The 27,215-nt window shown below is 44.2% G+C and overlaps 1 protein-coding gene across 11 annotated transcripts in view; it reads left to right on the top strand.

Moving 5' to 3' along the window:
* Positions 1-27,215, top strand: part of LOC119972287 (focal adhesion kinase 1) — a 585,346-nt gene that overhangs the window by 152,123 nt on the left and 406,008 nt on the right. For all 11 annotated transcript variants that reach the window (XM_038808747.1, XM_038808746.1, XM_038808744.1 and 8 more), the window contains 2 exons: positions 5,902-6,122; positions 15,726-15,892. In XM_038808747.1, coding sequence (XP_038664675.1) covers positions 5,902-6,122; positions 15,726-15,892 — 388 coding nt within the window. The remainder of the gene's footprint in view (positions 1-5,901; positions 6,123-15,725; positions 15,893-27,215) is intronic.

Raw genomic sequence — 27,215 nt, 5'->3', positions numbered from 1 at the left:
AGGATCCAACATAGGTCAGGGCATATGGGTTGAATGGGATTTATGTGTGTCAGAATATGTGCAGCAAAGTTTTGAACTTAGGGAGCGTGCTAGATGGGAGGAGGTCAACCAGTAGAGTATAGTTGAGTCTGGAGGTATCAAAACATGGATGAGTGTTTAAACAACTGTGCTGAGACAGGGGTGGAGACAGATGATACTACAACAGTGGAAGTAGGCTGTCCTCGTGATGGACATGACATGGTGTTGGAAGCTCAGCTTTAGATCAAATAGAATGTTGATTCTGGAAGCAGTCTGATTCAGCGACAATGGCCAGGGAAGGAATTGGAATTAATGGCTGGGGAATGAAGATTGTGGCAAGGGCTAAAGACACTGGCGTAAGTTTTCCCAGCATCTAATTGATGGGAATTCTGGTTCATGCACAACTGGGTATCATGCAGAGACAGTGGGCAGGTCGAGATGGGTAGTGGTAAGGTCAAGCTGCTTGTTGTCTATGTACACATGTAAACTAATGTGTTTTTGATGATGCCACCAAGGCGCAGCATAATGAAGGCAAATCAGAGTGGGCCACGGAAAATCTTAAGGGAACTCTAGAAATAACAGTACAGGAGATAAAAGGAAAACTTTTGCAGGAAAACCTCTGTCAAGGACTGCATTGATGAGTGTAATGAGGCAAGAGCTGTAATGCTCAGCTGGCCAACAGGAGAGAGGTGTTGGATGTGAATGGTCAACACCTATTATTTGTGGGATGTAATCCTGTTTCGATACATGGTATTTTTGAAGTAAGAACATATACGTACATAGGAAATAGGTACAGAAGTAGGCCATTCAGCCCCTTGAGCCTGTTCTGCCACCCAATAAGACCATGGCTGATCTGTTTGCATTGAGATCCATATTCCCATTTACCATTTTCCCATCAGATAACCTCTGATTCCCTTGCCCAACAAGAATCTATCTACCTCTGCCGTAAAAATATTCAGTCATCTCGTTTCCACTGCATTCTGAGGCATAGAGTTCCAAAGTCTCTCAAACCTCAGAAAAAAATGTTCTGCACATCTAATTTTAAAACCGTGCCTCCTGGTTCAGGAGTCGCCTACAAGAGGGAACAACATTTCCATGTCGATATCATTCAAGATCTTATACACTTCAGTCAAGTCATCCCTCCCTCTTTTCAACTCGAGTGGAAACTAACCCAACCTATCCCCATAAGACAACTCACTGATTCCAAGTATCAATCCTCTGAACCGCTTCCAACGCATTTATGAGGAGACCAAAACTGCACACAGTATTTGAGATGCAGTCTCACCAGTGCCCTGTTATAACTGAAGCATAATATTCATACTTTTATGTTCAATTCCTCTTGCAGTAAAGTATAGCATTCCATTTGCTTTTTTGATTTCATACAGTAACTGCATACTAACTTGTGACTCTTGCTTGAGAACACCTCGATCCCTCCGTTCCTCAGTATTCTGCAATCATTCTTCATTTAAGCAATACTCTGCTTTTTAAAAAAATTCTTTCAGCCAAAGTGAACAACTTCATATTTTCCCACAGTATGCTCCATCGACCAGATTTATGTTCACTCATGCAACCAATCTTTATGCATCTGCAAACTCCGTATGTCTTTTGTTCAGGAAACAAAGGTAGTTTTAAGAGATTTATATTTGTATTGATGAACATTAGAAATATGGTATTGTTTTAAGTAGGTTCAATTTCATGATTCTGCTGGACAAAGGTGTTTGTATGTGTGGGGGTTGGTTAAGTTCCAACTGTATTTTTATTGTGCTTAGAGAGGGCTACAGTATGAAGAATAGATAAATAAGCCAGCAGAGTTATGTGGTGTTGCTTAGCAAATGGGGCCTTTTAAGGTAGACAAGCTTTTAAGTTTTAGTTCAGCTAACTTGGTTACAGTTGAAGATAGACAGTAAGAGACAAGGCAGCTCTCACATCTCTGCTAAAAGCAGTTAATTTAGAAGGCTAGGGAGGGAACATCTCCCTCAGCTTTTCTGGAAGGAAAGCCATACCATGGAATAATGGTTAAGGAAACAAGAGCAGAAACCTGAAGAGCAGGTTGTTAAGGAAATTAGAGAAACTAAGAGAAGTTTCCAAGACGTCTGATATTTTAGCTTTTATTTTGTTCAATAAAGAGGCAGAACTGAGAAGAAGGCTGAGGCGCCAGATAGATATCTGATGTGATTTTCAGCTTTGTGAGATGTTGCCTGTGGAATATCAGTTGAAATAACTGGAAATCGCTGGCTGAATTTCAGAGTTTGTGTAAAACCAGTCAAGACAAAGTAAATTTAAAAGGAGGTGGTGTAAAATCCTGTGCTGGATTTGCTGTTAAAAGTGGAGTGGAAACTTTGTTTACAAATGTCATTTGGAAAACCTAGCCTGCATTACAGAATGCAAACTGCAAAGGGAAAGCATTATTATTTCATAGAATCTGCAGTGCAGAAAAAGGCCACTCGGCCCATCGAGTCTGCACCGATGCTTGGAAAGAGCACCTCACTGAAGCACATACCTCCACCCTATCCCCGTAACCCAGTAACCCCACTTAACCTTTTTTGGGCCACTAAGGACAATTTAGCACCTAACCAGCACATCTTTGGACTTTGGGAGCAAACTGGAGCACCCGGAGGAAACCCATGCAAACACAGGGAGAACGTGCCGACTCCGCACAGACAGTAACGGAAGCCAGGAATCGAACCTGGAACCCTAGAGCTGTGAGGCAACAGTGCTAACCACTATGCTATTCTGCCGCCCAATTATGAGAGAAGATTTTAAAGCGTGTTTAAAGGAGTGGAGTTTGGAAACACTCGCGTGGCAATCATCTGGGGATTCTGAGGAGAAGACCACTGATACTAATTTGGTTTCAGAGTAGAGTGCTTGTATTTGACCACAGTCATCTTGTGTACTTCAAAGAGACTTTGTGTGAATGAAACCATTGCATATAAATATGTATTTTCTAATCTGTGTTAATCCTAAAACCTGTGTGTAAATGTTAAGATAAGTTGGGGGGGGGGAGAGGTTAAGATAAGTTGGGGGGGGGGGGGGGGGGGGGGGGGGGAAGAGAGCAAGTAAAGTTGTGTTATAACGTTCAATTGTTTCATTTTTTAAAAACCTTTTTAAATTTTTCCAATTAAGGGGCAATTTAGCGTGGCCAATCCACATACCCTGCACATCTTTCTGGGTTGTGGGCGTGAGAGACCCACACAGAGACGGGGAGAATGTGCAAAAGCTGCACGGACAGTGACCCGGGGCCGGGATCGAACCCGGGTCCATGGCGTTGTGAGGCAGCAGTGCCAACCACTGCGCTACCCCAAATCTTTCATGTCTAATTTTTTAAAAATTATTTTTGTTAAAACTAATTAGTGGTCCTGTAACTCTGTCCTTCCATTAAAAAAATAACAGTTACAGTCTTTTGTGCCAGGGTTCCATTCTGGGATCTTCCCGTCCAGTTATAATATCAACCGAGATCGTAACACTTCTTCACAACATAGCTTTCCGACCAGTGTGTTTTCAGTTGCTCGGCATGGTGAAATCTGTATGTATTGGGAAATGAAAGAGGAATAATGATGTCAGGGTTCCAAACAAACATCTGTGTTCTGAAATTATTCAGCCTTTGATAGCTATAATTTGCATCGTTACAAACCTAAATGCTTTGCTGCCCAAATCGGTGTCTGAAGCTGATGATTCAAAGCCAATCTGTCTTTATTCTTTGGCTGTTTTCAGATGAATACTTGGGAGAATATTGCGCAATTTCAAATTATTTTACTTTTGGAATTTTACATGTTAAGTTCTCATACCATTCAAATGTCCTTTTAAAGTGGATCTGTTTTAAATCGGTTATGTTTTCAATAATTAGCTTATCCAAAACAAATAAGGTAATTTTTAACTCTAAATGCTTGTTTTCCGTTTGACCTGACGTCATCTGCAGAAGCTATCAGAATTTCAGTGAAGCACAAGGGTGGGCATGTGATATTTACAGATCTCTTGAAGTATTGCAAAGCCAAAGTAAAGTTTGTCCATTTACACCTTGTTTCAGGGCAGTTTTATTTCAAAAACTGACCTCGTAATTGTCCCCTTAACCGCTCATTTCCCATTCAGTGGGCTAACGTTTATGTGCCCCAGCAGGCATGTTTCCCATAATGTGACGGATGGTCTGCCCCACCACTTTCCTGGCTCATCCCCATGTTACTTGGGGCGGGGGTTAGGGGAGATGCACCATTTGTAAATAAATAAGGGACAGTTAGTATGGCTATCAAGCTATTTCACCCTGATAATATGCCACCCACGTGTTTGACGTGAGCAGGAAGCCTTTTTACCTTAAGTGATTACAGGAAGGGGAGGTGTTTTTTTTTCATTGGAGACTGTCGTTTGCTGATTGCAGGGCGGGCCCTCATTACGATGAAACCCACATTCTTCCGACACATACACACAGACACACGCACACACATACCCCCAAACTCCTAACCTACCCAGCCCCGGACGCAACTGCTTAGGGTATCCAAGGCCTTGGGGTCCTATGCTGTACCTGTGCTGTACTTTTCTTTGTTCTTTATAATCAGCAGACCCAGCAACGGAAACTAACGTCTTTCTTGTGCTGCTGGCCAATCACATTGTCTGGCAGCTCCACCGGGGTTTTCATTAATGAACCCTGCATAACTTAATACCTGTGGAGGTCACGACATTTAAGCAACATTTACATGTGCATTTGAAACACCATTGCATATAAGACAACAGATCAAGTGCTGGAAAATGTGAATAGGGACACAATTTAATGGGAAAAAAACCCAGAGTCCTGTTTTGCGTGCGAATAGCAGAATGTTTCTCGGACCCTGCAGCGCCGAGAACGACTCCGTTATTAAACGGGACTTGCCCCACCGAGGCCACGCTTACCTCACTTCCTGCACTGCAGGAGGAGATCGGGGGCGTCATTTTAAAACGTTGCCCCGATCTCACCACCTCCTCAGCCACCCCACCGTGACTCCCGGACCCCCCCCCCTCCGCCTTCTCTTTTAGTCTTTGGATATCTTCCAATGAGTATCCTTCTCACTCCGTTTCTCTCTTGTTCCTGTATATTTCTCACTTGGAAATATTTAGCTTGATTCGGAGATCCAATTCCCTTGTTCCCTTCATAAAAATGATTGTCTTTCTCGAGGTCATATGAAGGGACAAAGGCATTAGTGGGTCACAAACTCAGATTGCTGGATGCGCTCAGTTAGTCTGGCAGCTGGAAAGAAGAGGGAGGACATAAAAAAATGTGTGCCTTTATTTAGTTCCTTTTGCAATCTCAGGATGACCTACTGCCTTTGTGGTTAATCACACACCTGTTAAGCGCAATCATTGGCTGCATTTGCACACAGCAAGGTCTCATGAAGGCAAATGATAAATGACTATCGTGTCTGCTTTTTGTGATTTTGATTGAGGAATAATTTTTGATCAGGACATGTCTGTTCTTTGAATCATGGCAAGGGATTTTTTATGTCCCCTTAGAGAGGACATATGGAGCCTTGGTTTAACATCTCATCTGAAAGACAACACCTATATAAACCCTTGGTGTTGCATTGAAGAGTCAACATAATTTATGTGCTAAAGTGTCTCTGGAGTGGGATTTGAACTCACAACTAATTCAGCTAAGACTGCGACCAGTGAGGCAATAGCCGATAAAATAAAGTACAAGTTAAACTCAAGTCTTGTTTGTGTTTTGAGTATGGACCATTTTGTTGCAAGTCAGTGGTGATGATCAGCAAGCAACACGTCACTTGAAATTAAAAGTTTCCTGTTATGTGCACTAATATATTTTGTTCCAATGCTTATTTTGACACCAAAAATAAAAATCACTCCTTGTGGTTCCTTAAAATATAGAATTGTGGGTCTAATCTTCATTTTCCTACTTCACAGAATATGACCGACACATAGCATCCCGCAGAAGCATGGCAGCTGCTTACCTTGACCCAAACCTGAACCACGCAGCAGGTTCAGGAGCCAAGTCCCGTTTGAGTATGGAACGATCCCCTGGTGCCATGGAACGAGTGCTGAAGGTCTTCCATTATTTTGAGAGCGATAATGAGCCCTCAACCTGGGCCATGAACATCAGGCATGGTGATGCCACCGATGTCAGGGTGAGTTAGTACTTTTATTACTGAAATTTGTTCGACCTCTATCATTTATGATTAAAAATGGCGATTTTTGATTTTAAGGTTCTTTTAAATTAGTACGGATTTTGGGGCGGATTGTTCATGTTTAAAAAAAAAACAGCAAAGCATAGTGCTATTAATTGCACCATTCTCAAATATTGTTCCTAATTCTTTAAGCTTATTTAAGCTTACGAAAACATTTTCCTGATCTTCTGCAAAGGAGATGGCAAACTGCACAAAGTACACAACACGTTATCTGCATTCCTACAATCAAAAGAGGCATAGCAAAACTAATTCTGTTTCTCAAAAAAATGAGGGACTGGAGGAGATAACATCTGTGGCAAGTTTAAGCTGTAATTTGATCAAAACTCATGAGGAATCCCACAAAATTGCCTAAAGCATATAATTTTGTTTTAAAGATCACTAACAATTGTCTTTACAGCTGGAATTTTTCAGCTGAGTTAATGTCTTCAAATGTTGGTCTGAGAGTTTTCCACAACAGCACGGTTTTCGGGGTCAGAAGACAAGGAGCAACCCTGCTTCGTGATCAATGGGATAAATTTTGTGGATGACAGCAAATTAACGGACTGCTGATGTGCTTGCCATCCAAGTAAGAACACCCACCCCCAAAGCTGCCAAAAAAATTAGAAGGTTGATGGCTCTGATCCTCAGCAGTGCCACCAGAAACGGTGGCCGCTGCTGCAGCTGCATCTGGAGAAAAGAGAATGAAGCAGTGGACATGTCTCTTCTTTTGAGTCCTGCCAAGCCAGAGAGCTGGGTCATGGGGGAGAGTGACAATGGGGTGGCTTTCTTCTTGATGTCCAGTCTCTCCATTAGACACTGTGTACATTTGATTAAGAGTCTCCTCCCGAGGTAACAAGCAGCCTGCACAGTTTCACCTGTCGTGCTCGCCACGGAACGACAAGCCTGCTTACAGCTGGGTTAATGCTGACGGCAGCAGGATGAGTCCCTTTTGTAATCATTAATGATTATTTGAAAGGTATCAAATGAAGTGGTGATATAATTTCAAGCATTTTCCAGAAGATAGCGAGATGAAATCCAAACTATGTTTGACCATTTTCTGGTCATAGTGACACTGGCAAAGAACAAAACAGCACAGGAACAGGCCCTTTGGCCTTCCAAGCCTATACCGGTCATGATACTAACCTTGGCCAAAACCGTCAGCACTTCCTTGCGCTGTATTCCTCTGTACCCATCCAAGCCATGTATTTGTCAACATGCCTTTTGAACAGCGTTAATATATCTGCTTCCACAACATCCCGTGGCAACGCGTTCCAGGCACTTACCACCCTCTGTGTAAAAAAACCTGCCTCGCACATCTCCTCTAAACTTTGCCCCACGGACCTTAAACCTATGCCCCCTGGTGACTGACCCCTCCACCCTGGGAAAGAGTGCCTGCCCATCCACTCTATCCACGCCTCTTATAATCTTGTCGACCTTTATCAGGTCAAACCCCAACCTCGGTCGTTCTAATGAAAAACAATCCGAATCTATTCAGCCTCTCCGCAGAGCTAACACCCTCCAGACCAGACAACATCCTGGTAAACCTCCTCTGCACTCTCTCCAAAGCCTCCACATCCTTCTGGTAGTGTGGCAAACAGAATTGTGCGCAATATTCCAAGTGCGGCCTTACCAAGGTTCTATACAACTGTAACATGACTTGCCAGTTTTTATACTCGATGCCCCGTCCAATGAAGGCAAGCATTCCGTCTGCTCCACTTGTGTTGAAACTTTCAAAGATCTGTGGACCTGCAGGTCCAGATCCCTCTGACTTTTTATATTCCCAAAAGTTTTGTCATTTATAATATATTTCCCCTCTATGTTAGACCTCCCAAAATGCATTACCTCACAGTTGTCTGGATTGAACTCCATTTGCCATTTTTGCCCAAGTCTCCAACCTATCTATGTCCTGCTCTATCCTTTGACAATCTTCAACACTATCTGCCACTCAACCAACCTTGGTGTCATCCGCGAACTCACTAATCAGACCAGCTACATTTTCCTTCAAATCATTCATGTTGAATCATAGAATTTACAGTTAAAAAGGAGGCCAAACTCTTGGAAAGAGCATCCTAATTAAGCCCACACCTCCACCCTATCCCCGTAACCCAGTAACACCACCTAACATTTTTGGACATTAAGGGCAATTGATCATGGCCAATCCACCTAACCTGCACATCTTTGGACTGTGGGAGGAAACCCACGCAGACATGTGGAGAATGTGAAGACTCCGCACAGATAGTGACCCTAGCCGGGAATCGAACCTGGGACCCTGGCGCTGTGAAGCAACAGTGCTAACCACTGTGCTGCAGTGCCGCCCTGATATGTGGTATGTATACTATAAACAACAGAGGCCCCAGCACAGATCCCTGTGGAACACTACTAGTCACAATCTTCTATTCATGAAAAACACCCTTCTACTGCTACTCTTTGCCTTCTGTGACCGAGCCAGTTCTGTATCCATCTTACCACCTCACCTCTGATCCCGTGTGACTTCACCTTTTGTATCAGTCTGCCATGAGGCACCTTGTTAAAAGCCAAAGTTTGGCCTGTTTCGGAACCTGAGGAAGAAAAGAGTGAATTCTGAAACCCTGAGTAATGTAATAGATTGATGATTTATGGAAAACATTAGATTATAGCTATGTCTTAATCTATTGCAATGACTGAAATTTTGCAGTTGTAATGACAAATTTCAGCATTGGCCATCATTATGCTGTCAAACTGACAACTCCTGGCGTCCGCACATGCATGAATGTGGAAATCCAGAAGTTGCTATCACAATTCCTGATCCTCCAAAGGGTGCATTGTCAAAATCCTCAAGGATGGAAATCTTAGAAATTACATGATTTGATGCGAACCTCTACTCTTCATAGCCTCCCTTTTTTAAAGCTCCTTGAAAAAGTTACCTTGTTGGACGAGCGTATCTGGATTTTCAACTGTATACCAAGTCATAATCCCTGTTGTACAATCTTACTGGCTCTTAAAGAGTAGTGTTATATTTTTGTAATGTTATATTTCTCCATTATGCTGAGAAAGTTCCATAGATTTATTTTATTGAAGGTAGTTTGATATTTCAACAATTACCTAAATCCCAATCTTTATTTCGCTCTGTGCTTTGATTTCTAATAATTTCACAACCAGCGTTCTTTTGCTTCATGGTTTGCTCTCGGTGAGAATTCTTCATTGTGACAAACTGCTCAGCTTGTGTGATTACCCAAGTGTTCCTGGATGTCAGAGACCTCTGATAGCTGATATTGGAATGAAATTAATGTTGGGAAAGATAAAATCCACGCCACAGAGATCACTACATTTTTAAATGTAGCTTTCTTCAAGGTCAGTGATGTATCCTATCACTGTACTGCTGACCATAAAATATAGGACATAACACATTCTGTTAGAATATTCCAATTTTCTTTAACCGAATCTCCCAAATCTGTGATTTCCATCACCTAGAAGGGTAAGTGCCTTAGATGCACAGAAACACAATCACCTTCAAGTCACAACACACTATCAATTGGCATACAATCAGTGTGAAGGGCACAGAGGATGTCATATTCTTGAATTTAATTCAAGAGAACATCTTTAGCCAGTGCTTAAAAGTCCAATGAGGGGGGCAGCACGGTGGCCTAGTGGTTAGCACAACCGCCTCACGGCGCTGAGGTCCCAGGTTCGATCCCGACTCTGGGTCACTGTCTGTGTGGAGTTTGCACATTCTCCCCGTGTCTGCGTGGGTTTCGCCCCCACAACCCAAAACTGTGCAGAGTAGGTGGATTGGCCACGCTAAATTGCCCCTTAATTGGAAAAAATAATTGGGTAATCTAAATTTAAAAAAAAAAAGTCCAATGAGGATGGGGAGCAATTCTAGATTTAGTCTTCAGAGATGAAGCTGGGTAAGTCGATGAAGTAGCAATGGGGAAAGATTTTGTAGTTAGTAATCATAATGCATTTAGATTTACCAGCATTATGGAAAAGGAGAAGGGTAGAACAGGCATAAAAGTTCTAAACTGGGGGGATAGAAAGCTGAGAGGTGAGCGGTGAGTGTGAAGGGGCTGCAGCTTTTAGAAGGAAAAACTGTCAGATCAGTGGGAGGCTGAGCGGCACGGTGGCGCAGCAGTTAGCACTGCAGTCTCACACGCCGAGGACCGGGTTCGATCCAGGCACCGGGTCACTGTGTGGAGTTTGCACATTCTCCCTCTGTCTGTGTGGGTCTCACCCCTACAACCCAAAAATATGTAAGGTAGGTGGATTGGCCATACAAATTGACCCTGAATTGGAAAAAATATATAATTGGTTTAGCTCACCAGGCTAAATCGCTGGCTTTTAAAGCAGACCAAGCAGGCCAGCAGCACGGTTCGATTCCCGTACCAGCCTCCCCGGACAGGCGCCGGAATGTGGCGACTAGGGGCTTTTCACAGTAACTTCATTGAAGCCTACTCGTGACAATAAGCGATTTTCATTTCATTCATTCATTTAATTTCATTAAATTGATTTTAACAAAATTAGTGCGAGGCATTGAAAGGCGAGATGTTATGAGCACAGTGTAGACAAGCTCCCACAAAGAAAAATGGAGGTACTGCAAATCTAGAGCCCCCTGGTTATCAAGAAGCAGACAGGCCAAGGTAGAGCAGAAAGAGAAAGCTTATGACAGTCACAAAAGATTTGCCAAGAGGAGTTTTGAAAGTACAGAGGTGAAATAAAACTAGAAATTAGGAAAGCAAAGAGAAGATACGAAAAAATATTGGCAGGCTAAAATTAAAGAAAATCCTATGGCATTTTGCCAGTACATTAAAAGCAAGAGAATAACTAAGGAAAAGGTAGGGACTATCAGAGATCTACATGGTAACATGTGGGTGGGCGCAGAAGATGTAGCACGGTAGCAAAAGTGATTAGCACTGTGGCTTCACAGCGTCAGGGTCACAGGTTCAATTTCCTGCTGGGTCACTGTCTGTGCGGAGTCTGCACGGTTTCCTCCGGGTGCTCCGTTTTCCTCCCACAGTCCAAAGACATGCAGGTTAAGTGGATTGGCCATGATAAATTGCCCTCAGTGACCAAAAAATGTTAGGGGTTATTGGGTTACGGGGATAGGGTGGAAGTGAGGGCTTAAGTGGGTCGGTGCAGACTTGATGGGCCGAATGGCCTCCTTCTGCACTGTATGTTCTATGTGGGCAGATTCTCAATTAGTACTTTGTCTCTTTCTTCACAAAGGGGAGGAGGGGTGATGTGGACATTCTAATGAAAAAAAGAATGTGAAATATTAGATCGAGTAAGTATAGTGAGCAACTCATTCAAAATGTACCGGGATCTGCACCTGAAATGCTGTAACCTGCAAGGCTACAGACCAGGTGCTGGAAAATGGGATTAAAATGAATGGCTAATTCATTTTCTCTTTTGGCCCGCGCAGGCACGAAGGGCTGAATGGCCTCTTTTTGCACCGTAACCTTTCTATGGTTCCATATACTATCTCAGCTTGAATATTAGTTCATTCCCTAAATGAACTTCAGTTGTTCAAGCACAAAATCTGTTATATCCAGTAAAGACATATATTCATACTCTTCAAGATAAAAAAATAATTCAATATGGGCTCTTTGAGATTGGTGCGTTTAAAAAGAAAAGCCAATGTGCTACAAAGATGACTGGCAAAGGTCAGATGCGTATTCAAAAACTCTCCCCCTGCCTTCAGAGAGGAAGAACTGGAGGGACTGGCATCTTGAATGTGGATAAATAATCGGGGCCAAATGGATTGTATTCCAGGTAACTGCTTCCAGTAATGGAAGCCACGGAGGAAATAGCAGATGATCTGAAGGGCATTTTCCAGCCCTGACTAGATCCCAGAGCAGAGCACATCCCAAACGAGAAGGTGTTAATTGCCTATATCCTGAGACCATCAAGAGACATTCCTGAAATGATTGTGTCTTTTTTGAAAACCTTAACCCCTCTCTGGATGAGTGTCTTGAACTAATAAACCACATGTGGCTCATCAACCCAAGGCCACCACCAGACTTAGATGATGCACTGCCACATGACAAGGCAGCTGTGCTTGTCCCTTGGTAATGTTTAAGAAGTGACTGCAGAAAGGACAGCGACGCCTATGCCTTCAAGTTCGAGTTCAGAAGAATGAGGGGGGATGTCATAGACACCTATACAATTATAACAGGACGAGACAGAGTGGATGTAAAAAGGATGTTTCCAATGGTGGGGTTGTGCAGAAACAGGGGTCACTGTCTGAAGATACGTGGTAGACCACTTAGGACTGAGATGAGAGGAAATTTCTTCACTCAGAGAGTCGGCCTGCTACCAGAGAAAGCAGTTGAGGCCAAAACACTACTTGGGGTGAAGGGTCAAAGCATATGGGGGAAGGCGGAATCAGGCTATTGAGTTGGATGATCAGCCATGATCATAATGAATGGGGGACCAGGGTCGAAGGGCCAAATGGACTCCTCATGTTCTTCTTTTCTATGTTTCTAACAGTACAGTGAATAGCTAAAGAAAAATCAGCTTGGAAAAATTAAGCAAAATCAAGCATTTTGCAGGGAAAAGGATCATTTTAAAATGATGCTCTCTGGGGCAGGGACCCAGTGTTAAATATTGTTGCAAAGGGTAAGCAAGAGGGGAATTGGCTGAACAATCGTTGGACTGAAAACTATGAACAATGCAGCCAAGGAATATCAGCAAGGAGAATATTAGAGAAATAATATTTGAGGTGATTTAAGTATGAGTTGGGGGAAATCACGTGATGTGGGTGCGTTAATAGCAGCTTTCCTTTGCACTCTGGTGCTATTCTTTGTGTAATCCGTTTATCCTGATGGGAGACACATGCTTGCCCAATCTGAGAGTTAATGCTCCGTCGTGTGATCCCGGGAGATGCTCGGATGTAGCAGGGGTGGAGCCACCGTATCAATATGGCATCCTGATCTTCCAGCAGGCTCTTGTCCCGGCATTTTCTAAGGCATTGCAAACATCAACAACATCAGACTAGTTGACGACAAACTCAGTTAGTTGACATAGAATTCAAGCGCTCATGAGACAGAGCTGCAGAATAATAATAGGCTCGATGAAATGGAGGAAATAAATCCAAAATGTTGAAGATGTTTCTTCCATCAAGCTCACATTCAATCCTTGGAAAACCAGCTAGGTGGTGTGTCAGAAATCCTAAAGGTTTGAACAACCGAGGCCGGAAGAATTATGTCCAAGTTAATGGTCTGCTCGGAGTGGAGGAGAAGAACCTAGTTCAGTTTCTGCAGAGCTGACTACCATGTTTCCTTAAGCTAGATGTGAAGGCTGGGTGTTTCAGGCTGGAAAAGGCACCATGTCTTGTCTTTCAGACCTAGGGACAAGCAGCGTCCCAGGCCCATAATCATTCTCTTTCATAACTTCAAAAATCGCGTCTCATGTAGCAGTTGATTGATTTAAAAAGGTGTACTCTTAACTGCAGCATTATACATTCTTTATAAAAGCAGATGAACAAAGCTGTGATGCACCTTTGGGGAGGCCCGATGACGGAGTGGTTCATGCCACTACGTCCCGCCGGGACCCCGCCCCACCGGATAGGGGAGAATCCCGGCCATGTTATCCTGTGACATGTCAGTTGAAAATTGTACTTCGATTTTGTAGACTGCAAAAAAAATTAGCAAATAGGATATTATCAGGAATGTTCAAAATTAGTGTGATTGTAACAAACATTCAAGGTTCTCTGTAACAGCCAACATACTTTGAAGAAGCATGGACAATATTCTATGAGATTACAAGCACTCTGGAAATGAGGCATAAAGTCTGAGTAATCAGTCCGTGTAATTTAACCTGTGAAGACCAGGTATCATTTTGGTAAATGTACATTGCTTTCCCTCCTGGCGAATATCTTTCCTAAATTGTGGTACCCAAGTCTTTGAATACAGTACTTGCAGAAACAGTATCATGGGCAGCACGGTAGCACAGTGGTTATCACAGTTGCTTCACAGCTCCAGAGCCCAAGGTTCGGTTCCCGGCTGGGTTGCTGTCTGTGCGGAGTCTGCGCGTTCTCCCCGTGTCTGCGTGGGTTTCCTCCGGGTGCTCCGGTTTCCTCCCACAGTCCAGGGATGTGCGGGTTGCGTGGATTGGCCATACTAAATTGCCCTTAGTGTCTAAAAAGGTTACTGTGTTACGGGGTTAGGGTAGATACGTGGGTTTGGGTAGGGTGCTCTTTGTAAGGGCCGGTGCAGAGTCAATGGGCTGAATAGCCTCCTTCTGCACTGTAAATTCTATGATTCTATGATTCTAAACTGACAGGTTGAATATCGGTGCATGTTTTACTCAAGTCCGAAAAATTTATCCAATAATGTTGGATGCTAATACAGAGTATTGAAAACCCTATTCTGAACCAAAGGGAGCAGACCACAAAAATAAACTTCCAGCTGAAGAGTTTGTGCAGTAACAACTTCAAAGTCTACCTTAAAAGTCAGCAGGATTTGGAAAGACCCCAAGACACATTTTAATTATGTTTTAATTAAGGTTCAAATTTTCAGCCTACCTGAGAAAGAAACCACACAAAATTGGGTGAGTATTTCAGTATCTGCACAAGCTATTCCATTCTCTTACATATTGGACATCCCTCATCGCAGGATGTGCCTGCATCCTCACCAGTGTGGATGATAGCCCAGTGGTTAGCATAGTAGCTTCACAGCATCAGGGACCCGGGTTTGATTCCCATTTGGGTCACTGTGCGGAGTCTGCACGTGCTCTCCGTGTCTGCGTGGGTTTCCTCCGGGTGCTCCGGTTTCCTCCCACAAGTGCCGAAAGACGTGCTTATTAGGTGAATTGGACATTCTGAATTCTCCTCCAGTGTACCGGAGTGTGGCGACTAGGGGATTTTCACAGTAACTTCATTGCAGTGTTGATGTAAGCCTACTTGTGACACTAATAAAGATCATTATTATTAAAATCAAAATTTCCACAAAACAGCCAAGGCAATTGGAGTTGATTCGCTGCGCAATGGTGAAATGTGCTACGAGTTTGAACCTTAGTTCTGTATTCTCTTTCCTAACCACTCTGACTGGACAAACATTCTGCTAAGAAGGATTAAAAGGAAACCTATATACGGGAGAATGCAACTGTCAATCTGCCATGTAGAATCGGCAACACAGAAAAAGTTATTGGTCTTTATCCTTCCACCCCTCTGCTTCCAACTTATTTGCATATTCTTCCCTTCCTTCCTCATGAGCTTTTCTGGCTTCCCTTTGAATGCATTTATGCTATGTGTCTCTTAAAACATTCTTACGACTCTTTACATAAAACATTCTTTCTGAATCCCAACCTCGATTGGACTTATTGGTGACCATCTTGCATGGTGACCACTAGTTTTTGCTTTCCCTGCAGTGGTAGCATCTTCTCTCCATTTACTCCACCATAATTTTATAGGCCATATTGGGTCACCTCACAGCCAAAGGCCACAACATAATTTGCTTTTTCTGGCAAGTATATTAGGTAGAAACTTAAAAAAGTTGATTTGAACAAGCTTGGCAGTTACAGCTGTTAGTTTTTTGTGTGGCTCTTTTGGATAATTCAATCTAATTGTGTATCTATGTCACATTTCAGGGAATTATTCAGAAGATTGTAGACTCCCACAAAGTTAAGAATGTGGCATGCTTTGGAATTCGACTCAGTCATATGCATTCAGAAGAAGTCCACTGGCTGCATCCAGATGTGGGTGTCTCACATGTGCGTGAAAAATTTGAACAGCATCATCCTGCAGAGGAATGGAGGTAAGAAACACAATATAATGGATACAGTCTTAACAGTGACAAAATAGTAATAAAATCAGGAAGATCCATGGCCACTATAATCGTTGATGATTTTGTTTGTGGTCAACAACTTACATTTATCTAGTGTCTTGAACAAATATCAGCGTCAAACATGCCAAGGTGCTTCACAGGAGAGTTGTGAATCAAAATTTGACATCCCATGCAGCAATATTAGGAAAAATTACCCAAAACTCTAAGAGGAAAGAAGGGTGAGAGATTGCAGGATGCAATCCCAAGTTGAAGGCACTGTCACCAATGGTGGAACAACCATAATTGGAGATGCAAGAAGTTCGCATAGAACAGAGAGATGGGGAGGGAGTGCGGTGGCACAATCGTTCAATCGTCACAGAGCCAGAGACATGGTTCAATTCCAACCTTGGGTGACTGTGTGGAGTCTGCACGTTCTCCCCGTGTCTGCGTGAGTTGCCTCCGGGTGCTCTAGTTTCCACCCACAGTCCACAGATGTGCAGGTTAGGTGGTTTGGCCATGCTAAATTGCCCCTTAGTGTCCAAAGATGTGCAGGTTAGGTGGGGTTATGCGGATTGGGCAGGGGTTGGGCTCGGTAGGGTGCTCTTTCAGAGGGCCGTTGCAGACTCAATGGGCTGAATGGCCTCCTTCTGCACTGTAGGGTCCCTATGATTCCATGAGGGTGTGGAGGGATATTAAAGATAAGGATGAGAATTTTAAAATGCATCTGATGCTGGACTGGGAACCAATCTAGATAAGCGAGGAAAAGGGTGAGCAGTGATTCTAACTTGGTGGGATTTAGGACATGGCCAGTAGAATTTTGGATGAGCTCCTGCTTATGAAGTGTAGATGTGGGAGGCCAGTAGAAGTATGTTGGATTAGTCAAGTCTAAAGATAACAAGCTTGCCTAAGGTTTTCAGCAACAGATGAGCTGAGGCTGGGGTGGTGTTGGGTGATGTTACCGGAATGGGAATCGATGTTCTGAGTGCAGCTATGTGTTCGGAAGCCTACCGTGAGGTCAAATATGACACCTAGGTTACGAAATGTTCAGTCTCGCAGAGTTGTCAGGGTTTGGTGACAAGGGAATTGAATTTGTCACAGGATTTAAAGAGAACGACTTTGATCTTCTCCATATTTTGTTGAATGAAATTCCTGCTCTATCAGTACAATATGTTGGTCAAGCGGTTTGACAGTTTTGAGATAGTGGAGGAGTTGACATCGGTGGAGCTGAGCCATCAGTGATTTATGGAAATTGAAGCTGTATATTCAGGCGGTGTTGCTGAGGGGATATCATACCCATGAGAAATAGGATGTTAAGGCTGTTAATGCTAATAGTTAAGAGGAAATATTCTAACATTCATGTCTGTGGCATCCCTGGGGAGGTGATGGCAAGGGGGTAATGGTACTGGACAAGTAATCCAGAGGCCCAGGCTGTGGGAGTCACGTGTTCAATCCCACCATAGCAGCTGCTGTAATTTAAAGTAAATTCAAAAATCTGGGATGTAAAGTCAACAATGGAGTCCATAAAACTATCATTGATTGTCGTAAAAATGCATCTTCTTCCTTTTGAGGAGGAAATCTGCCATCTTTACCTGTTCTGGCTGACATGTGACTCCAGACCCACAGTAATGTGGTTAACTACAATCTGAAATGGTCTAGCAAGTCACTCAGTTTTTTTAGAACACTACAAAAAAGTGAAGGAAAATCGAAATTCATTGGCAACAGCATTCAGAAAGTTTTACATCTACTCCAGCCCATTGCAACTAATCCCCTAGCGATTAAGAAAAAATAATCGACCTTGTAAAATGCAACCTTTTTCAGAAGCTGTGTTAGGTATTACTGGTAAGGCCTTCTCTGTCTACGTGATGATGCAGAACAGTTCCAATGATAACTTTTGATTGTAATTACTACTTAAAAACACCATTGGGCCCATAATTGAAGGTTTTTAGGTACTTCCTTTTTGCTCCTGTTTAAAAATCAGAGCCATGTTGTCATTGTGGGGCAAGAAGCATTTTGTTTAACAGTTCTGCACGTCTTGTAGCTGTCATTTGTGGCCTTACTTTCTGTATTGTACTGCAGTTATACCATAGCAGCTGTTCAGAAATATACTTTATGGTCTGTTATGCCAGTTGCATTTAATATGCATCAGTGGTGTGTCCCTGTGGCTAAAGTATAGTGTAATCTGATTGTTTCTTGAACGTGTCCATTAGTATTACCCAGTCGAGCAGTGCTCTTCAAGATTGGCTGCAGATGGTGGAGATCTTGAAATCACAGGTTGATTTAAGTGACTGGGACAGATCATTAGACATTTCAGAAACAAGGCAAGCTGACAAATTCGAGCACCATTCCAGCATCCTGATTAAAGTAACCTGTTTATTTGATATGTAGATATTTAGTGAGACCGAGATCAGGTTTGAAATAGGAACAGGATAGGAGAACCCTGGTTTGTATCTCTATATTGGCTGTCTGCGCTCAGATCTTGAGTCAGACTGAACCAGCCTACTCGGAGCTCTGTGGTATTAAATAGCCCATGTTACATGTGTTTCGACAGTCAGTCTTTTATTGAGGATTAATTCAGGAAACCCAACTTTTTGCTTCTGCTACTTGGAGCAAATTAATAAGAATTTGCAATTACTAAAATTAGACTGGTGGCTGAGTAATTTTGTCCAATATTTTTAATTCAGTTCTGAGCATCCATATCTGAGTATTTATTTGTTTTCCTTTCCAGCTCATTTATGTTTGGTTTGTTTCAGTTGTAGTTGACCTATTGCTGTTTAATGAAGGTTTGTTTGTTGGCTTTTTTAAAGTGAGTAGGAGGAGATAATGGTTTACATGAAAAGTAACATTTGCAAGGCTGTTGGGTTGGTCTAATTGAAACAAAAGAGAAAATGCTGGAAAATCTCAGGAGGTCTGGTAGCATCTGTAGGGAGAGAAAAGAGCTAATGTTTCGAGTCCAATGACTCTTTGACAAAGCATTTTCTCTTTCGCTTCAGATTCCAGCATCCGCAGTAATTTGCTTTTATCCAGTGGTCTAATCGAATGGCCCTTTCAAAGATACAGCACAGGCACATTGGACCATATGATTCTGTGCCATGTGAAATGAAAAATTAACTTCAATTTCCATGTGGTTTATGGTTTGGATTGATTTTGATTTGTTAACAAAAAAAAAGGAGCTGCCTGCCTGCAAATCACTATTCTAGCTCTGACTTTTTCCCATTTCATAATTTTTCCTGCTGTCTGACATTAACCTGGAATCTATGGTTTACGGTGGAGCAAGGGTCCTCGCCGCTGACCTTAAAGTCAGAACCCAAGCCTATCCACCCTCTCTTTATAACTTAAATGTTCGATCCCAGGCAACATTCTGGTGAATATTCTCTGCACCCCCTCCAGTGCAATTGCATCCTTCCTATAATGTGGTGACCAGAATTGCACACAGTACTCCAGCTGTGGCCTCACCAAAGTTCTGTACAGCTCAATCATGACCTCCCTGCTTTTGTAGTCTATGCCCCAATTGATAAAAGTGAGTGTCTGATATGCCTTTTTCACCACCCTATTAACCTGCCCTTCTGCCTTCAGAGATCTATGGACAAACATACCAAGTTCCTTTTGTTCTTTGGAACTTCCCTCAGTCCTTCCATAGTATACTTCCTTGTATACTTTCCAAAGTATATCACCTCACACTTTTCAATGTTAAATTTAATCTGTCACTTCTCTGCCCATTTGACCAACCCGTCTATATCTTCCTGTAACTCAAGGCACTCAACCAATGGGGAGCTAAAGGCCCGAGACACAAGAGGCAGAGCCACAGGGGACGGGCCAGAGGGCACGTGGAAAGCCAGAGGGAGCAACAATACAATTAAATCATGCTCGGCCCAACACTGGGAGGGATGCTGAGGCAGATCTGCCTAATGGGGCCCACAGCCACAGGATGGAAGGGGGGCAGCGGAGACAAATAGATGTAAATACTTATAGTGATCTTTGTTTGTTTATGGTTTTATTTCTCACTCTTTGGTTTATCTCTCTGTTGTAAATTCTCCCCCCCCGGCTGACGCTCACTCTCCCGCAAAGAAGTCAATGAATGGTTGCCACCTTCGGGCGAACCCCTGTACAGATCCCCTCAAGGCGAACTTAATTTTTTCCATACCCAGAAAACTCGACATGTCCGAAAGCCACAGCTCAGTCTTCGGGGGCTTTGAGTACCTCCATGCCAATAATATTCGTCACCGGGCTATCAGGGAAGCAAAGGCCAAAACATCGGCCTCTTTCTCACCCTGGATTCCCGGGTCTTCCGAAACCCCAAAAATTGCCACCCCTGGAACCATCGCCACCCTTGTTTTTAGCACCCGGGACATGATTCCCGCAAATCCCTCCCAGTACCCCCTAAGCATCGGATATGCCCAAAACATGTGTACGTGGTTCGCTGGTCCTCCTGCGCACCTAGTGCATTTGTCCTCTACCCCAAAGAATTTGCTCATCCGAGCCAGCATCATGTGGGCCCGGTGAACGACCTTAAACTGAATCAGGCCGAGCCTAGCACATGTTGCGGTCGAATTCACCCAACTCAGGGCTTCTGCCCAGAGCCCGTCCTCCATTTCCTCGCCTAGCTCCTCCTCACATTTGAGTTTTAGTTCCTATTTAATTTGTACCCTGAGAACTGGCCGAACTTCCTCAATGTTTCCAGTATACTTTCCATCCCGGCCAATGGGTCCGACACGTACAGGAGCAGGTCGTCCGCATAGAGAGAGACCCGATGTTCCACCCCGCCCCAACCATCCCCTTCCATCCCTTTGCGGCTCTCAGCGCAACCGCCAGCGGCTCTATAGCCAGCGCAAACAGCAGCGGAGAGAGCGGACAGCCCTGTCTGGTCCCGCAGTATAGTCTAAAATACTCTGACACTTCTCTGTTTGTCCTGACGCTGGCCTTTGGGGCCTGATACAATAGCTTGATCCAATTCACCAGTCCCTCCCTGAGCCCAAACCGTCTGAGCACCTCCCATAGATAGCCCCACTCCACCCGGTCGAAGGCCTTCTCGGCATCCATCGCCACCACTATCTCCACCTCCTTGCCCGTCGGGGGCATCATTATCACATTAAGTAATCTTCTCAAATTGGCTGACAGCTGCCTGCCTTTCACGAACCCAGTTTGGTCATCCCCAATCACTTCCGGTACACAGTCCTCAATTCTAATCGCCAGGACCTTTGCCAGGAGCTTGGCATCTACATTGATCAGGGAGATTGGCCTGTATGACCCGCACGTTTCCGGGTCCTTACCCCGCTTCAATATCAGTGACATGGTGGCTTGCGACATTGTCGGCGGCAGGGTCCCTCTATCCCGTGCCTCATTAAAAACCCTCGCCAAGACCGGACCCACTAATTCAGAGAACTTCTTATAAAACTCTACTGGGTATCCATCCGGTCCCGGGGCTTTCCCCGATTACATGGCCTTTAGGCCCCCCAATACCTCCTCCACTCGAATCGGGGCCCCCGGCCCATCCACTCGCTCCCAGACTACTGTTGGGAATGTTAACCCGTCCAGAAACCTTTTCATCTCGTTCTTCCGGGGGCTCCGAAGTGTACAGCTTGCCATAGAAGTCCCGGAATATCTTATTCAGTCCTGCCGGGTCCTCCACTCTGCACCCCACCCCATCCATCACTCTATTTATTTCCCTAGCCTGCGACTATGCCCTCCGCCTCCAATTACACCCGCTTGTTGATCATGATTGCCACCCCCCTGGACTTCGAGTCCAAGTCCGAGTGGAAGACCTGGCTAATCCAGCCCTTCCTTAGCCTAGTCTGGTCAGACACTTTCAGATGTGTCTCCTGCAACATAATTACGTCCGCCCTCATAGCCCGCAAGTGCACGAACACCCGTGCCCTCTTAACCGTCCCATTCAGTCTCCTGACATTCTAGGTGATCAGCCTGGTTGGGGGGCACAAGCATCCCCCCCCCGCCGGTCAGCAATAGCCTTTCTCGGGCCGACCCCGGCCCGTGCGTTGCGCCAATCTTGGCCCGCCTCTTGGCTGCCTCCACCCTTGACCTCCTTTCCATTGCCTACTTCAAGTCTCTCCCATGTCAGCAGAACAACCCCCCCCCCCCCCCCATCAACATCCCCAAGTAACCCCCCCCCCGCCACCCATTGGCTGTATTCTCCCCCCCCCCCCCCCCCCCCCCCCCCCTACCTGACTCCCTTGACTAGCCAATCTGCTAGCCCGGTGACTCATCACTCCGGTGCCCCACTGTCTCATTCCCATTGTTTCCCCGTCCTCATCCCCACTCCCCGGTGCCCCATCCCCCTCTCCAACCCGCTGTAGCAAAGTCACTGGCACAGGAAGGCATGAACATCAATACAACAAAAAAACCCCAACCTTAACCCCCTTAACCCCCCTCGCTGACTGGCCACCCTTGGTTACCATACCGGCTCCAGTGTACTCAGCGAGCCCCACAAAAAGTAAAATTCCACACGAAAAGGAAAAAACAGAAAAAAGAGGAAGACAAAAAAAAACAAAAAAAAAAAACAAAGGGAAGAGTCCCAACTGTCCCGCATGGCACCTTTAACCCAGCAAACCGTTGAATGGCGGTCCAGGCACATTCGGCATCCCTTTTTTACGGTAGTTCTCGGGTCCTAATTCGCGCCCGTGGGACCTCTTTTCGGGACCAGCCCCTGATCTCTTGCCTGCCTCGCCTGCACTCTGTATGCCCCCTTGAGTTCCGGCGGTCGCTGAAAGGCTTCAGCACCCATCAGCTGCATCAACAGGTCTGCCACAAACGCTGCGGCATCCACTCCCTCAGCCCCCCTCCGGGAGGCCGATGATCCTCAGATTATTCCTGCGAGCTCTATTCTCCAACTCCTCCACTTGCCCAATAGTAGGTTCAAGAGCATCACCCCCCTCTCCCTCTGCAAGAGACCTCTCCGCCCTGCCCATATAAACCCTGTTATAATCTACGCCAGCCCCTGGAAAAACACTTTAGGCAGGAAGACTGGAAGGCAGTGACACAAAAACACGAATCTTAGCAGTATGTTCATCTCAATCGCTTGCAGCCAGCCCGCCTGAGACAATGGAAAGCTGTTCCATCTCTGCAAATCCGCCTGCACGCTACTCGTCAAACCAGTGAAGTTCAATTTACGAAGCTGCCCTCCGGGACACCCTGATAATGGAAGCTCATCCCAGCACAACAAAAAGACAGCTCCCTCACATCAACTCCTTCCCTCCTCAAGGGGCCACTTACAAAATTCTCATTCTTCCCAATATTCAACTTAAACCCCGAAAATGAGCCGAACTTCTCCAATAGCTCCATAAGATCACCCACCCCTGCCCTCGGGATATGAAGAAGATATGCCGAAAATGTTAAAATAATATGCAGCCTTTTTTCATTAGCATAGATTATCTTTCTGTCTGGGAGTCCCAGAATTAAGAACAAAGGAGAAAATTCTAAGGCCATCTCGAATATCTTCTCAAGCTTGAAGTACATGTGGGTTCAAATGGCCAACTCCTGTGCCATAACAATTCTGAGAAACACTTTATGGCAAAGCATTCCTGAAGAGGTAAAACATTCCCACCAACTCATGGGGAGTCCCTGGCTTTATAACTGATCAAATGGAGAATGTTAATTCAGGAAGACATTGCCAGTCCTCCCTCTTGCCAAACCTCCCACTCCCCATCTTCCTGCTTACCCCTTTCCTCTCCTAAACCCTTACTTACAGCCTTCCCCTCTTGCCGATGATATCTGCTTATTTGTGGAGCTGTTCTGAATTTTTCAAATTTTAATTTTTGTCCCCTCAAAGCCATTAGTTGTGTGCTTTTAGTTTGTCTTAAATTATTCCATCTGGCTCATATTAGTGCATGTAACTATTTCACAAACGATAGGCAAAATTAGGAGGTGATAAATTTACAAACAGATGGAATTGTAAAGCATTTTTTTCAGATTTATTCAGTAGAACTTGTTAAATGACAGAGTCTGTCAATTAAAATGCTATTCAGCAATGAATGATAAAGTGTAATTCTTGAGCAAGTTGTGTGCCGACTGATTCATCCCAATGTGGAGACTATTGTGCAGCTTCCATGAAGTATTAAAAGGTTTGGAATTGTTCCGCAGAAATCAGTCTAACAGATGGGAGTAAACTAGGATGTGTATAATGTTTTTTTATTTGCATAGGTGAATGAGATTTAGGAGAAAATGTAAATCTCTTCTTTTATTGTAATTGTGAAGGATTTCACTTATGCAAATTCAAATGCTGTGAAAACGTAAAGATTTATTTGCTTGATGACTTATTTTAAAAATTGATCAATTTCAGAGAAAGTGTTTGGGGGGGATGTCATGTTTTCCATCATCTTATTTCATGACTGTACAATGTCTGTCTGCCCACAAATAAGCAATGGTTCATTTGTCAATTATTTTTCTTGTGCTTTATGCTGACTGCTCCCATTAGTAAGACCTTAGTCCTTTTAAAATGAAATGTGACTCTACCTGTATAACATAGAGTCAAGTTAGGGTCAAAAATATTTACTGTATTTGTTTGCATCTCCTAGAGTTGAAATTGACCTGTTGTTTGTAGCATTTTCAGAATAATGTCATGTGAGAGTCCCTTTAAGAAAAGTAGGCGGGATTCTCCCATCCCGTGGCAGAGTGTCCGCGCCGTCATAAAAGGAGTCGCGTTTTACCACGGCGTGAACGGGACGCTGCCAGGAGTAATTCTAGCTCCTACAGTGGGCCAGCACGGTGCAGGAGCGGCTCGCGCCACTGCCGATCCCGGTGCGAACTGAGTGCTGCAGGGTCCGCTCATGCGTAGTGGCGCCAACGCGCACATGCGCAGTAGCCTCCATCAACGCGCTGGCCCCGACGCATTATGGCGCAGAGCTACAAGAAAGGAGCCCCCCAGCCAGGCCACATTGGAGCCCCCCCCCCCCCTACCTGACCCTTTAACACCGAGGTCCCGTTGTCTCAGAGCAGGCTAGAACAGCGCCGGCGGGACACATTCTTTTTTTAAGGCCACTCGGCCCACCCGGGCTGGAGAATCGCGGGGGTGCCCCGCAGAGCGGCCCCGTTGGTGCCAATTTTCCGCTCTGTGGAGAATCGTGTCGGGGCGGCGTAGCGCAATTCACATGGCCCGCCGCCGATTCTCCGACCCGGCGCCGGGTTGGAGAATCCCGCCCAGTGTGTTTCATCAAATGGCTTCAGTGATGTCATTGTGTGGGCGGAGCTGGGCTGTCTGCCTGTCTTTTACTTTTGTTTTGAGCTGGCAGCTGCAGTGTGTTTAGTTTTGTTTTCAGAGTTGGAGAGCTGCATTCAAAGCAAGCAGCTGTGTCAGGATCTCTCTTTCTACAAGCTAAAGAATGTCTTAAGCTCATTGATGATTTCAAAGTAATACCTGCTGTCTTTGTTAAAAAGTGTTTTAGGTTTATGGATGTTGTTAGGAAGGCCTCTAAGGGTTACCTATAGAATATTGTATTTGGGAAAGTATAAGTGTTTGTAGTTGATGAGATGTTTACTGTGTGTTTATAAAGTGTGCATTGAATTCATAGAATAAACATTGTTTTATTTTTAAAATTCTCTGTTGCATCACATCTGTAAAGTGGCCCTTGTACTCCCCATAACCAAAATCTATGAACAGTTGTGGGTCAGGTGAACTCCATGATATACTTCGGAGTTTTCTAAACCCTGGCCCATAATAATAATCTTTATTGTCACAAGTAGGCTTATTTTAACACTGCAATTAAGTTACTGTAAAAAGCCCCTAGTCGCCACATTCCGGCGCCTGTTCGGGTACACAGAGGGAGAATTCGGAATGTCCAATTTACCTAACAGCGCGCCTTTCAAGACTTGTGGGAGGAAACCGGAGCACCCGGAGGAAACCCACGCGGACACAGGGAGAACGTTTGTGCAGACTCCACACAATCAGTGACCCAAACCTGGAATCGAACCTGGGACACTCGTGTTGTGAAACAGTAGTGCTGACCACTGTGCTACCGTGCTGCCCTATTGTCAAAAATAAAAATGAACAGCAACAACAAACAATACAAATTAAAATACTTTCGCCAAGTGTTTAATTTGAGCGTCCTGTTCAGGAACAAAACTAATACCTGACAAGTGACTAATTCTACTGATAATGCAAACTTGTTCAAGTATTCCTCATAGTTAGCTCTAATTCTTGGACATTCAGATTGATTCACATAATTACAAAGGAGTCATCGTCAAAAGAGCTGTGGTACAGTAATATCAAGGTAGAACTGGGGTATTGGGATTACCCCTTTCTCTGGATCATAAAGACTTAATTACCTGCAAATGCTTGCATTCAAAGTATCATCTTGAATCTTTGACTTTGTCTATACATATGTTTTTGGAATCTACCTCTTCACCTGAGGAAGGAGCAGTGCTCTGAAAGCAAGTGATTTGAAACAACCATGTTGGACTTTAACCTCGTGTTGTCAGACTTCTTACTGGGGCATTGGGGGGAATGCTATTTGAAATATAACTTGTGAACCTTTTGAGGTTGACAATGAGTTATAAAATGTTTTAAAATCTCCGAGTTGACCCAAGCTTATCGAATTGAGGGATGGTTTTCTGAATTTTGCCAAGTGCCACCCCCAGTGGTTTGCAGATATTCACATTTACTGTAATTTGTTAGATTTTAGAACTAAACCACTAAGCTGCATTAAGCGACTTGTTGGTTGATTAAGAATCCAAACTTAGTTGCACAGAAACTGTGGAATTAATCTGGCGCTTGGAGCTAAGTGATGTGTGCCGTTTCACATAACTCCAGTTCTCTTGTATAAGTGTTGTGCTATTCATTATTTTGTCATGTTTTTGCTTTAATTAAGAAGTTTTTAGGTTTGAGTAACTTTGACAATTAGTTCAGGTTGTGTAAAGTCCTTGATAGTTTTCAACTTCAAATTGATTAGGTGAAAATACGTTTTTTTTTTATAAATGTTTTTATTCAGTTTTCATATTTTATATTGAACAAATTACAAATTGTTAGGAGAGAAAAAAAAAACAAACATGCAAAAATTAACATACATATTTACAGGTAAGCATCTTCGTAGTAGTAACTGCGCCCCCCCCCCCCCAACATGTTTATTTAGTTTGGTTTTGGGCCTTAGCTAGCCATCGAACCCCCGTAACGAACCTGTAGCCCCCCCCCCCCCCCCCCCCCCCCCCCCCCCCCCCGCTACCTTCCCCCGACTATTCTTCCTCTTGTACATTGGCCACAAATAGGTCCCGGAACAGTTGCATGAATGGCTCCCACGTTCTGTGGAAGCCGTCGTCCGACCCTCGGATGGCAAATTTGATTTTCTCCATTTGGAGAGATTCCGAGAGGTCG

The sequence above is a fragment of the Scyliorhinus canicula genome, chromosome 10 (genome assembly GCF_902713615.1).
Source record: "Scyliorhinus canicula chromosome 10, sScyCan1.1, whole genome shotgun sequence".
NCBI classification, from domain to species: domain Eukaryota; kingdom Metazoa; phylum Chordata; class Chondrichthyes; order Carcharhiniformes; family Scyliorhinidae; genus Scyliorhinus; species Scyliorhinus canicula.
The sequence above is the reverse complement of the archived record's forward strand: the minus strand, read 5'-3'. Positions and strand labels throughout refer to the sequence as shown.